General features: G+C 41.1%; 3 protein-coding genes across 3 annotated transcripts; 2 read left to right on the top strand and 1 right to left on the bottom strand.

Moving 5' to 3' along the window:
• The first annotated feature begins 1,861 nt into the window (after nucleotides 1–1,861).
• SARC_09606 (hypothetical protein) lies at nucleotides 1,862–4,292 on the top strand. Its single transcript, XM_014296376.1, has 5 exons — nucleotides 1,862–2,060; nucleotides 2,254–2,389; nucleotides 2,706–2,768; nucleotides 2,930–3,084; nucleotides 3,283–4,292. The coding sequence occupies exons 1-5, from the start codon at nucleotides 1,911–1,913 to the stop codon at nucleotides 3,682–3,684; spliced, it is 906 nt and encodes a 301-aa protein (XP_014151851.1). The 5' UTR covers nucleotides 1,862–1,910; the 3' UTR covers nucleotides 3,685–4,292.
• A 3,291-nt stretch (nucleotides 4,293–7,583) lies between these two features.
• On the top strand, nucleotides 7,584–8,663 carry SARC_09605 (hypothetical protein; the record flags this gene model as incomplete). The annotated part of the gene is made up of 1 exon (XM_014296375.1): nucleotides 7,584–8,663. The coding sequence occupies one exon, from the start codon at nucleotides 7,584–7,586 to the stop codon at nucleotides 8,661–8,663; it is 1,080 nt and encodes a 359-aa protein (XP_014151850.1).
• A 561-nt stretch (nucleotides 8,664–9,224) lies between these two features.
• Nucleotides 9,225–12,800, bottom strand: SARC_09604 (hypothetical protein; the record flags this gene model as incomplete). Its single annotated transcript, XM_014296374.1, has 8 exons — nucleotides 9,225–9,368; nucleotides 9,599–9,772; nucleotides 9,896–10,152; nucleotides 10,669–10,854; nucleotides 11,158–11,425; nucleotides 11,781–11,922; nucleotides 12,241–12,322; nucleotides 12,605–12,800. The coding sequence occupies 8 exons, from the start codon at nucleotides 12,798–12,800 to the stop codon at nucleotides 9,225–9,227; spliced, it is 1,449 nt and encodes a 482-aa protein (XP_014151849.1).
• Between the last annotated feature and the right edge of the window lie 232 nt (nucleotides 12,801–13,032).

Genomic DNA, 13,032 nt, shown 5'->3' with positions numbered 1-13,032 from the left:
AATACACTGTGATAGATGCACAGAAACATATCTACTACAGACACTACAGGATATCTTACCAATACACTGTGATACATGCATAGAAACACCCCTACTACAGACTCTGCAGTATATCCTACCATTACACTGTGATACATGCACAGAACACCCCTACTACAGACTCTGCAGGATATCCTATCAATACGCTGTGATAGATGCATAGAAACAACTCTACTACAGACTCTGCAGGATATCCTACCAATACACTGTGACAGATGCACAGAAACACCCCTACTACAAACTCTGCAGGATACCTTACCAATACACTGTGATACATGCACAGAACACCCCTACTACAGATTCTGCAGGATATCCTATCAATACGCTGTGATATATGCTCAGAAATACCTCTACTATAGACTTTGCAGAATATCCTACCAATACACTGTGATGCATGCACAGAAACACCCACCACTGCGGCATGCTAGCGAGACTCGTTGTGGTACGTACGCAATTGAACATTGAGATATAGTTAGATCATGTATCTACATAGTTGGTAGGAGTACAGTGAACATAAGGTACGTTAAGGGGGGGTTAGGGTTTAGGGTTTAGGGTTTAGGGGGTCTGACTCAGGTGAAAGCATGATATATTGATAAACGTTGTATCTGTATCAAGATCCAACCAGCAGGACAGTTTTGGCTCACAAATACCTTGACGGTACCACTTAAATGCACCGTAACACGAAAATTGGGAACGTTTTGTATCGATGTGAGGCATGCTAGTGTAAATCGGATAGAGCAGCCTACTTACATGAACGGCCAATGCGAGGAGAACACTCTTAACTACACCAAGCCGACATACTCAACTACTAACCAGTGGTCGAAATTCCCATATTCCAGTGGTCAAAACAGGACAGTGACATCACACTATATCACCACCACCCACTCACCACAGTGTCATACCCTTCTGTATTCAACTCTGGTCACACAAACACGCGCATGTACAGCGACGGTCAAAGGACACATACTGGATAGACATTCAAACAAGTCCAAAAGCTTATAAAGTATAAACGGTATATATATATATATATATATATATATGTATATATATATATATATACATACATATATATACATACATATATATATATATATATATAATATTTACACACATATATGTATATATATATCTATTGTTTTTGTGTCGTTTTCATCTCTCGTTTTGATTCTAAGGATCAGTTGTATCTGCCATCTGTATTGGTTTACACCTTCTCCATTGCAATTACCATCGGTTTGATAGTAGTTGAAATGGTCCAGATTAGTAGCGTTTCTTTTCCCTATTGGCTATTGTTTCAACCGTGGTTCACTGATAGTATTTACTCGTGCATGTGCGCATAGTAGTGGAGTACCTATCTTTTATGAGGTTTGTTTTCACGCACTGCATCCATCGTTAACAGCTCATGGGTTTAACAATCTTGCAGCTTCAACGCTTTCCGAGTACCTTTGTAATATAAACTGAAAATAAGGCATGATTTGCCTCTTCCATTGTTTTTGTATTCGTTGGTCTCGTATTGTATGCTCTTGATATGTCTAAGGCAAGTAGACACGCGATCAGTATTTCGAGATAGAACACAATTCGGGCTAACTCTTCCATCGCCGCCATTTTCTCCATGACATTGTCAGTAGCTTCGCAATCTGAACGTCATGAAACTCCGTATGTAATATAGTAGTCGAATAGAATGTCGAATCTGCTCTATCATCTGTCTTTTACAACATTTAATTCGGTGAAAAGTGCTGTTTAATTAATATCTTGAAGTATTCTTCACCCCACGCTTGATGGCAGAGACTGCCCTAATTCACATCCCGAATTTTTCCTGTTTATCATAGCCTGGTGACGTAAGACTGGACGACACCTTACACGGGGCTGAGCAGATGAACCGAGGAGGGCAACTGGTCAAGTTAGACCCGAGAGTATGGGCACTGGCAGAGACGCATTCACAGTCGTTCACAGTAGGAGATCGAGTGTACGGATGTATGCGGTTTGGTGCTTGCGCCTCGTACGTAAATGTGCCGGCACACCAGGTGAGCAACTATCAGTGACCAGATAACAGTGATTCTGGATTGCACCATCGCTAGTACAATTGTGCGCTGTCAAAAAAGTGCCCTTCTTTCTGACATAATCACCGAATCCTGCCTCAGTTATAGTCGTGGGCTGTAGGCGCGCGTGTCGTTATATATTTGTCCGTCAATTTATACCATTCAATTTTCGATTTAGATCAGAAAAATGCCAAACAACTGGAATTTCTCCCAAGGAGCCGCATTTACTGCTCAAACACTTACGAGCTACTATGCGCTTAAAGAACTCGGGAATATTAGAAGCGGAAAAGTTGTTTTTATCCATTCTCTCGCAGGTAAGATACCAACCTTATGTATATGTATTTGCCTTTGAGTTTTTAAGTAGACAATCAGATATTGCAGATGCCACAAGTTTTACTTAATATCCGCACATGATAATGACCAAGTCATCTCTGAGCATATTGCCACCTATTTTTGGGGGTCTCAAGATTATCTTTTCGGGGCATTGTGCATTTTTTTTGTATGTGCGCATAATTGAATGATGAGCGATCTTATATTAGATATGCGTTCGTCGTACTGGCTACACTGGCGCGTTGCAATGAAACATTTCTATACGATAATTGATGCTACAATTTATTTCAACCAGCTCAGGTGGTTGTGGAATGCAAGCATTAAAGATCTGTGAGAAACTGGGCGCATCTGTGATTGGCACAGGTATTGTTTATCGTTTCGATTGCGACTGTTGTCAGGGTCCACTTTATATTTTCCACGTCTATGTGCTGGCCATAGAAAGCAATTAGTGTTGATATCTAATATCTATGGCATGGAGTATGGTTCGCATTTAAGTTTGTTCCAACTTCTTTTGCGCTGCACAGTTGGTCGACCAGAGAAAGTTTTAAAACTCCTGGAAAGGTTCCCACATCTATCCATAGAACAAATTATAGTTAGAACGACCGCGAAGGAATTGGGCGGGCAAATCGACACAGCTTTAGGATATCTCCAGCACAAGGCATCGATTGTTTCGCACTCGGTATGGGTAATTACCATGCGTTCGCTCGATGTAGTATATACACTATCCTTTTATTGTGGTTGTTTTTTGTTTTTTTTCAAAGTTCGTCCCGCCTTATCAGTGCGCTTGAAAGTTCTTAAATGTGATTATATTTCCTATCTCGCTATTTGGTTTGTTCCGATTATGAATTTCTAACCTGTTCACGATGTACGGGATCAGGGAATTGATATCGTCATGGATGCGGTATTGGGCGATTGGTTTCAGCCCGTATACGACAGATTAAGGCCTGGTGGAAGGTATATCGTCTATGGTGCTGCTGATATGACCCCAAACTCTAACAAACTAGGATGGAACGAGTGGTTACGATTAGGTTACCAATGGCTGCTTCGACCCAAGTTAGATCTACTTGAGGTGCCCAGCAAGAATGTAGGTGTCATGGGCTTCAACTTGATCCACCTACTAAATGATGCCGAGCTTCTATTGCTTTTAATGGAGGAGATGGAGGCGCTCAGTCTTGAGCCTCCTCATGTGGGCCACGAGTTCGAATTCAGTGAACTTGTGCCCGCATTGAGTTTATTCAGAAGCGGTAAGACCACAGGCAAAGTTGTCCTGAAGGTGTGACTTAAAATTTTGGATTTTGGTCTCGAGACAGAATACAAATTAGACATCTTCGAATATTTATACAATCAACTTAATACTTCCACGGAATAATTTAACTATCCTAAAGCGTTTCGTTTTGCTATTGTTGTTTGTGTATTATATATATATATATATAGTAGTATCACTTTTTAAGGTGTTATCATATATGGTATACTTATTTTAAAGATCTGCCAGGCATTCACAGAGAAATAATGAAGTCTTCCACCGGCAACGAATAGGTACTGCATATCGCATAGTATACAAACATTACAACACTCGTATCGTATATATATATCACTATATACCCCTTCCTGGTTTGTGAATACCCCAGTATGAACTCTCTATGTAGTTAGAGAGATGAGGTCATGAGGATATACGACACTTTTTGACGATGTGTTCTCCCTCCAACGAACCGCTTGTGAGCTGCCGCTGACGACTGGCGAACACTGCTCAAACAAGGTCGCAAATCACCCTCTAAAATGCGCGTATATCGGATCTACATTCGTCTGCGGTCGAGTGACGATTGTCGACATAGCAATCTTGGAAAACATATATTTAGGCTTTTAAATATTTTTATAAAAAGAACAGTGGCTTTTGAATTCTGCTGGTAGAATACAAAATAGGCTCATCATCTGACAGACCAACATTGCATAACAGGTTCACCTGATTTTTTAATAAAAAAACAGAGCCCTATTGTTCCAAACCTTCAAAGTAAAAGTTCTAAAACACATCTCTAAAAAAAGTATTTTTATATATATTATATCTAAATACTAAATAAGTATTTTCATCTCTTTTGTTCATATTTAGCCTCCTGTTCTGTTTGTTTTTTTGGTTTTAAGTGAAATGCCAATACCGACGAGACCAATTCAGATTCTATTTGTAATCCTATCGTCATCGGACGGTGCTCTCTCTCTCGCTCTCTATGTATTTACTACGAAAATAGAATACATACTGATACATGCTTGCATAATTTTTAATACTCTTCGAAGAAGTCGCAGTCTCCTCGTAAGTCGCAGGGTGGAGACATTCGTATTTTTTATAAATATTTTAGTCTTCGCGAGACTAGACTTGAGTTCCAGTGTTTACTTTTCCATCTCCTCTCTACTACACATAGTATGAGAGAAAGAGTCTCTACTAGTCTAGTGAGACCTGAGTCAGTAATAGAGGCTTACTCTTTCTCTCTCTCTCTCTCTCTCTCTACTACTAGCTAGTAGAGTAGTAGAGTAGCCTCGAGAGACTCTATTTAACGTCTAGTAGTGCATTCTGCTATTAGTTATTACTGCATAGCCTTCAGATTGCAACATAAAATCAAAATATTCTCTTCTTGTGCACAAAACAAAAAACTCAATTACAAAATAAAACTATTACAGAGAAGAAGAAGAAAAGGAACTGGGAAGAATTCGAGGAAATCTCAGGAAAACTCAAAATACCAGACGAGAGTGAGATTTTATAGGTCAGTAGATAAAATGCGAGACAGTGCTGGGACTGGTGAGGTGGACGGGTGGGTAACTGGAGTCTGGGGGCTCGGGGAGAACTTGACAATGGTGGAGTACTCTGGAATGCAAGAAAGTCGAAACTCGAAAAGAGTAGGAACGACGAAAGTATTCGAAAAATGGTACTTTATTTTAAATAAAGTCAACATTCTTAAAAAGTACTCTTATTGAGACTTGAGGTATTTTTTTTTTAAAACAAATACAACCCAAAAACAAATTTCTTGTTGGGCGCGTTGAGAGTTGAGCTGAGAGTGACTATAAACCCTAAAAATTCTTGTTTTTGCCTAATTTTTAAAAAGTGACCGATTTCAAAAATTTATCTCGATTCAAAATATGGATTTGGGCCAATAGTATTAATTAATCATTGTGAAAGTTGGCTTCTGCTGAATATATTGACAATATTGAAATAATAGGTTTTATTTGTGTGGCATGTGCTTAATCATAGAGGATTTTTTGATAAATATCAAAAGCATGAAATTAAATTTTTTTTAAACGACACATGCATACATACATACATACATACCTAAATTTTTGTTTTTAAAAACTTAAAAAAAGGGTTCCCGTTTTTGAGTCATGAGTTCATGACCCTCTCAGGGTCTCAGGGCTCAGCCGCTCAAGGCCCCAGAGGCCAGGAGTCCAGGACCCAGTCACCCAGGCCAGGGCCCAGGCTGATGCTCTCTCTTGCTAATTTGTTTGCTAAATACATTTTTTGTTTTAGTTAATAGTTTTTGGAGCATTATGGGGGTTTTTTTTAAACACAAAAACCTTTCATTTGCTTTTGTCTTTAAAAAACAAAAAAAACAAATATATAGCTCAAGTCTCCACTCTTCAGTCTTCTCACAGACTCAGACTCTTAGTCTCAGACTTCAGAGTCACCGACACAGACTGGCCAGTGCAGGTCCCAGGAGTCAGGTACTCATAACTCAGCCCTCAGGTTACAGGTAAATAGGTAATCAGTACTACTAGTCACTCTAGCTCTATTACTAGAGAGAGTAGCCAGGTTAGTGGATACAGGTACTTTGGTTTCTAGCAACCAGTTATGAGATATAGGGCGGCAGGCCCGCAAGGCAGTGTGAGTGAGGGACTGAGGGCACAGTATCACAGAGTCACATCGATACTCGACAGTTCGACACACGGTAGGTCACAATTCCACAGACCGAAATTCGGAAACTTGCGAACTTGTTTTTGTTTTAAATGGAAAAAAGAAAAGAGTGATCAGACTTCAGACTGCAAAGGTCATTTAAAAAATACGTTACGGCTGTACTGAATAAAAATTGAAGGTTAATGCTAGTTTTATACACGTTTTAACGGTTCCGACGGTTGCATGTGATACATAAAACCCCCAAATTTGAGCTCCGTATTTACACCTAGAAACAACAAAATGGACCGTTGAGGCTATGTCGACTAATAAGAATCGACCATGTAATTTGAATTCGATAGTCAGTATCAGGTATTTAGAAGGTTGCGTTCGTATTTGGCGCTCTTGTGGGGCGAGATCGCTAACCTAGAAAATGTACCTTCATAGAAATACATAGGACCATAATCCCACATACGTAATAAAAATTGAACGTTAATGTTCAATTTTTATGTATTGTAAACATTTTAACGGGAAACCTTTTGCGCTTAGCTTCAGAGTGATTGCTTATGTGAGTTATGTAAATACAGTTGTAAATTAAATTAAATATACTATGTAGTTATATTTATTTACAAAACAAAACAAAATAGCTCTATTGAAGAATTCGATATGGATAAATTATAGAGCAACTCGCCGCAGAATCGCAGAGTTCGCACTCTTCGAATAGCTAAGACGAGGACGCCTATATACATGTGCCTAACTGCTAACATATGTCAAGCCCTTAAGACCGACCAGGGCCTAACATAAGTGCAACAAATGGGTTGTATCAGCGCTACATTTTCTAACTTTGAAGTCGAGCGCTTTCAGCCGACAGATAACAATCAAACCGGCAGAAAACAAACACATCTCACAAATGCTTAAAATCACATTAAATATATTTAAGCAAATTAAACTCGAAAAAGTATGAGACTGGTAGGAAACTGGGCCTGAGGTGGTTAATAATTTCGTGTCATGTGTACAAAATAGTTTTTTATTTAAAAACAAAACAAATGCCATACATACAGTATGTACTATGTACCCAAATTTTATTTTAAAACAAACCAACTTTTGTTTTTTTTTAAATCAAAACAAATGAAAATAAAGAAAACAAATAAAAAAATCCGACAATACCAGGGCGAATATTTTGTTTTTAAAAAAACCAAAAAAAACCCCAGAATAATTATATATAAAATATGGTTTCTGATGGACATAAAAAGGAGAACACTGATTGCTTACAAAATCATTGCTACTCGGAGACATCAGAAAACATCAACATGAAGGTTATATATAGTTTACTTCTCGGCGCTTTGGTCGCGAATATTGGTTGTCGTGCGCACACAGATTCTTCACAAGAACAAATAGCATATGAGAGCCGTAATGGCTACCTTTCGAGAAGAAGGCATCACTTGCCGGTCTATGGTGACAAGAGCACGAGAAAAAGAAGGCAATTTACATACCCAACAACATACACGTACCCCACGTACACATACTCGGATACCACTAGTACATCTACCAATCCTTTCAGCAATGTCGCCACTACCGGCACGACCACATACACATCCACAACAAATCCTTATACGACCACATACAATCCCACCACGGCCGCGACCACTAATACAAATACATTTGGGACGACAGCTGCTGCTGGCGTAACCAGTACAACCAGTACAACTACAGGAAGCAGTCAAGTGAGTGTATCGGGCAGTCAAGATGATACTACATCGCGACCTGGTGTCGGTGTATCTGATGGGGCTGTTGTAGGTACAGGTGGAAGTGCAGCGGATGTACCTGTGTCCTCTGTAGTCGATGCACCAGTGGCCGGAATTTCGATGGCAGAGGCACTCGGAGGGCCGAGTTCGGAAAGTTCAATGTCATCACCAGGCACAGCAGCGAGTAATCGCGTGTCTGACATTGACAAAATACTTATCGATGCGTATCTGGAGAAGAATTCGGCGGCTTTGCTGGCACCGGGTGCAAGTATTGGTACGCAAGACCTTATTGCACCTTGCGGTGTACAGATGAGAATTGATCAAGACCTGACTATCACGATCGACAATACGACAATCTTTTCCGCTGGATCTCAGGCTCTTTGCCCGAACAAGTGTAAGATGACAATGAAGTACGATGGTGAGTTGGTTATGTACGCCTTGCATAGAGGCGGCACACAGGAACAGGTTTGGAGCGCGAATACTGAGGGAGATGGATCGTACGGTATTTTATTCCCAGATGGAAACTTTGTAGTGCTGTCGACAGATGGTAAAGTGCTATTCAAGTCCACAAATAGCCCGCCAACAACGAATGACGCATGTGTGCTGCGTGAAAATACGATTACTTCTAAAATGCTTCCGAGATAGTCAATGAAGGCACTGACCAAACAACAGCGACCCACATCTCGGACTATGATAACTTAGCTATTAATGAATGTTTTAACAAAGCAAAATAAAAACATCACCTTTCAATTATTACTCATTAGATCATACGTTGGTTTGAGTGTGAATATATGCTATATGTCTTGTGGGATACTCAAAATTCAGTTCATATGGTACTAGCTAGTGCTACCGGTTGTGACAATTCGCTTGCTTGGAGCGATAACGAGGATAGTATACGTAGGGGTAGTGCGTAATACGGCGAAAGACCGTCATCAAGTTAAAGGAGATGAAACCTCGATTGAAATGGTACGAAGGAAATGCTAGCCTGCATGTGGCAGCATCACGATTTGACAAACTGATGGGCCTGGTTACTTTTTCGACGAAGTACAGACACCTTACGACTTTTCTCGTATAAAGAGACACATGTGCATAATTTCGGCCTAGGTACTAGAAGCAAGTTTCGAAATACATCAATATTCGAAAAAGTCATCGGTGTTATACTAAATTTATAATTTATTGGACTTTTCACTTTAGCGAGTATTACAATCACTCGGCAGTTCTACCACTCCGCTTCCCTGCTTTGCTACTCTTATTGTTGGCTGCTTGCCTCTTGATTGAATCCACCAACGCCTTCGTACTAGTTGTTTTATTCTTTGCCTTCTTTTGCTGGGGCTCCTCAGCATGCCCATTCTGCTTGTAGAGTTTCAATTGATTTCAGGATATATATATGTCAGTATCAGCAAAACGTTAACATGGAATGTTCTCTAGAAGACATTTTGCATTAGGTGACCGTAAAAGTGTCTGCATACGCTCGCGTAGCTACTGATGACCTCTCGTACTCGCACTTGAGAAAAAGTTTCCCAAACCGTACACAAACTCACACACCTGAACTCGAAAATAACCAATTAAGTGAGGCATACCTCATTTTTGTTCCTTCGCTTTGTCCTTTCGTCCTGTAACGTTTTCATAGCTTTCGTTGATTTATACTTTGCGTCTGTGGGGTCGATCGCGTATTCGGCCTTCTTGAAGAGTGCTTGAAAACGGTCATCTGCTACATCCACTTTGAAATCATCAGCTACAGCCTCAGCGGCTCCCTGAGAGTCAGCAAGCATGTGTAACATTGGCGAATGAGCATACAATGCAAGGCGTTGATATAACTACAGCAGGAATGCATGGAACATATAACATTTCTCTCGATTTGATTGTAATTTACATACCTTTTTAGACTTCTTCTTGCCCTTCCTGCCTTTCTGTTTCTCTTGTTTAATTATCTCCTTCAGATCAAAGTGCTCTTTGCCTGTTTCTGCTACATTATCGGGTAGCAGCAACAATTCCATATCTACATCGGGCGCGGCGTCTGCCTTCTTCCCTACCTTCGATTTCTTGTGTACATGTGCACAATGGGGTTGTACGTTAGTAGAAAACAAGAAAACCGCAAGTAGATTCGTCCTCGAGAACCAGTCTTTGTCTACTCCTAATTGCAAAAAAATCGAAGAATGAAATATCAAACAGGGGGGATTTTTACAGTGTAACAGTCTTCAGCAACTTCCCCTTTAAGCGGTGCACATGTATATCCATACTCCAAATAACATCATCGACGTTCAATTGATATGCTTTAACCCCATTTCATCTTCTTAGGCATCTTAACCTCCCACACATGCGCGACTTGCATTATGTTTATCCATACTCCAAATAACGTCATCAACGTTCAATTGAAATGCTATAACCCCATTTTCAAACACTTCGGTATCTTAACCTTCCACACATGTGCGACTTGCATCTCGGTTGAATGAGCAACGTATACCACGTACTTATGCCTCCGAAACTCATCTCAATAACAATATTTCATCCAACCCACGTTTGTCTACAAATCAGATATGTTCCCGATTAGCTGAGTGGTTGCTTGAAATCTGTGGCACTCAAATCTAGAGAAGTCTACCCATTTGTAGTCAATAACTGTATCGACGCGTCAGATACCACTTGACTATACCATTTCGTCTGATCGATTCTTGCATTCCACGTACCTGTGTGGCACTGCTTGGTTTAGTAGCTTTGTTTCCACGCGATTCATCGGGATCTTCAAAATCTGAGCCAAAGTCTTCATCGAAGAACGGATCGTTGCGGTCAATAGCCACATCATCGTCATCGTCCAGCATCTCCGTACCTTCCTTGGCAGCTAAAGATGTTTATATACATTTACATAAAATGAAAGACAAGATATGTGTACAAAGGATCATTCGGTAGTACTCCTCAGCGTACATTGTGATAGCTCTAATGAGCTACCAACACTATACAAACCCATCAAGCATACATATGTATACGACAGATACGCATTCTTGGAGCAATGAAGGATCAAGGCTGTTGGCAAGCATAGACCGCGGGCAAACACAGTATCCGCAAGGTACAATACTGTATACAATTTCAATATCCAATTTGATATGATAACAACCCTCTGAGGAATTCGCAGCAGTGTACGTACCTTTCCTTGCGGTTTTCTTCTTCTCTCTCTTCTTGTGCAGGTACTGATCCCACACACCCAGCTTCTCCGCCGCATCCCGTGCTTCCTTTTTCTTGAGCATGGCATTCGCATCATCCTTCAGCCCTGGCGCAAAGGTGATCTCCATATCCACCTCATCTCCCTTGGCCGCTTCGGTGCCCTTCAGCTCGGCAATGAGCTCACTGTACTTCTGCTTGCCGGCATCGTCATCGTCGCTCTCGTCGTCGCTGCTTCCGGAGGCCAGGAAGTTCTGTGGGTGAAGGATGATGGACGGTAAGCGCACGTGTTAGTATTCGGACGTGTTATTGCATGCCACCAACAGGTGTATATGGGTGCTGCTACCAAATGTAGAGACATACGCAAGTCTCAGTGTATTCAGCTGAACCTCGCAAAGCAATCTCTCGCACGTGCTATCACCATGTTAGAAGGCCATAAAGGATGGAGTGGAGACACTGGGTGTATCGAACGCAAACACACGCGCTCGAGTTCCATGGGGTAAGGGTGGGTGAGAAGTAAATGCGAATCGCACACACCAAGGACTCTTGCATCCATGCACAAGACGCGATGAAATGGTGTTATAACTCCCGAATATTCACTTCACTTACCTTGAAATCCATTTCCTCCAATTGCTCTTCTGTGACGGCTGTGTGCAATGTAACCGCCCGCTCGGGATCGTTCTGGTCCCACGTCACCTTGAGTTTCGACTGTTGCTGTGCCCCGCTGGTAAAGTCTCGTGGCTCGTAGTTCCTATTCATATGAAATAGAGATGCATATTAAGTGACACAGATACACCAGTTGTAATATACACCTAAAATAAAGCGTATATCACACCGACTTTATATGACGATAGCAAAGTCGAGCAAATTTGCCGAACGTCCCATAAAACTATAGAGCAATGTATGTACAGGTCTCCAGGCGGGAAGCTTCTCGACTGCTGAGAACTCTCAAATACACCTAAGAAGGGTTATGATACAAAACGCAGAAGCATGTGCGTGTATGCAGCGGTTTATACGATACCTATACGCGCATCTAACTATAAAAGACGTTGTGGACGAATTTACATACGTTGGAACCATGGTTGCGACCTGTTTCACTTCCTCGTCGAATTCCATGTCCGCCGGTATGAAGCGCAGATCCATCACACACCCTATGCAAGTGGGAAGAGCGACATTGCCGAGGGAATTAATTGCAGACAGCTGTAGTTAATATGATCACTAGTGCAGCTAACCCTATGACTGTGACAGAAGCCACACACTTACCTACACCAGAGCGTCAATATCAAAGGATCCCGGTATGATCACAGGAGGTGATACAACCAACATGGTTGTACATAACGAATACGAAGGGCGATTAAATGCCTAAAAAGAGTTTCAGTAAGAATGATGCGGAACGAAACTACACGGGACGCAGACACGGACAGCCAACATACCACTGTTGAGGAATTCCTGGCCATCGCATTCCTTGTATATGGCGCGAGCAGTTTCTACTGCATCACATTCCACAACTGCGTAGTAGTATTTGAGCCGATCCATCTGATACTGCCGCAACACCGTCTCGGCAATTGTTTCGTCATCGTCCTCTCCGGCATCTGAATATGGGCATGTGTCACGACTATACGTTAGCATGTGTTGAATCTTATGTATAAATATACTATACATGAAAATGAATTATGCACGCATGTAGCGTGTCTGAATCCGCATCCGGATAAAGATATGTGACGCTATCATAGTTAACATTTGTTGAATTTATGTTTAAACATACTATACATGAAAATGAATTGTGCACGCATATAGTGTATGCGTTTCCGAATCTGAATATAGTTCTGTGTTACCACCGTACGTTAGCATGTGCTGAATA

This window comes from Sphaeroforma arctica (genome assembly GCF_001186125.1).
Source record: "Sphaeroforma arctica JP610 unplaced genomic scaffold supercont1.998, whole genome shotgun sequence".
Taxonomy (NCBI): Eukaryota; class Ichthyosporea; order Ichthyophonida; genus Sphaeroforma; species Sphaeroforma arctica.
Note: the sequence above shows the minus strand (reverse complement) of the source record. Positions and strands in the feature narration are given on the sequence as shown.

Coding starts and splice junctions, on each gene's coding strand:
- SARC_09606 (XM_014296376.1), top strand. CDS start 1,911: ATGAACCGAGGAGGGCAACTGGTCAAGTTAGACCCGAGAGTATGGGCA. Junction 2,061..2,253: donor TAAATGTGCCGGCACACCAG/GTGAGCAACTAT, acceptor TTTTCGATTTAG/ATCAGAAAAATGCCAAACAA. Junction 2,390..2,705: donor TTTTATCCATTCTCTCGCAG/GTAAGATACCAA, acceptor CAACCAGCTCAG/GTGGTTGTGGAATGCAAGCA.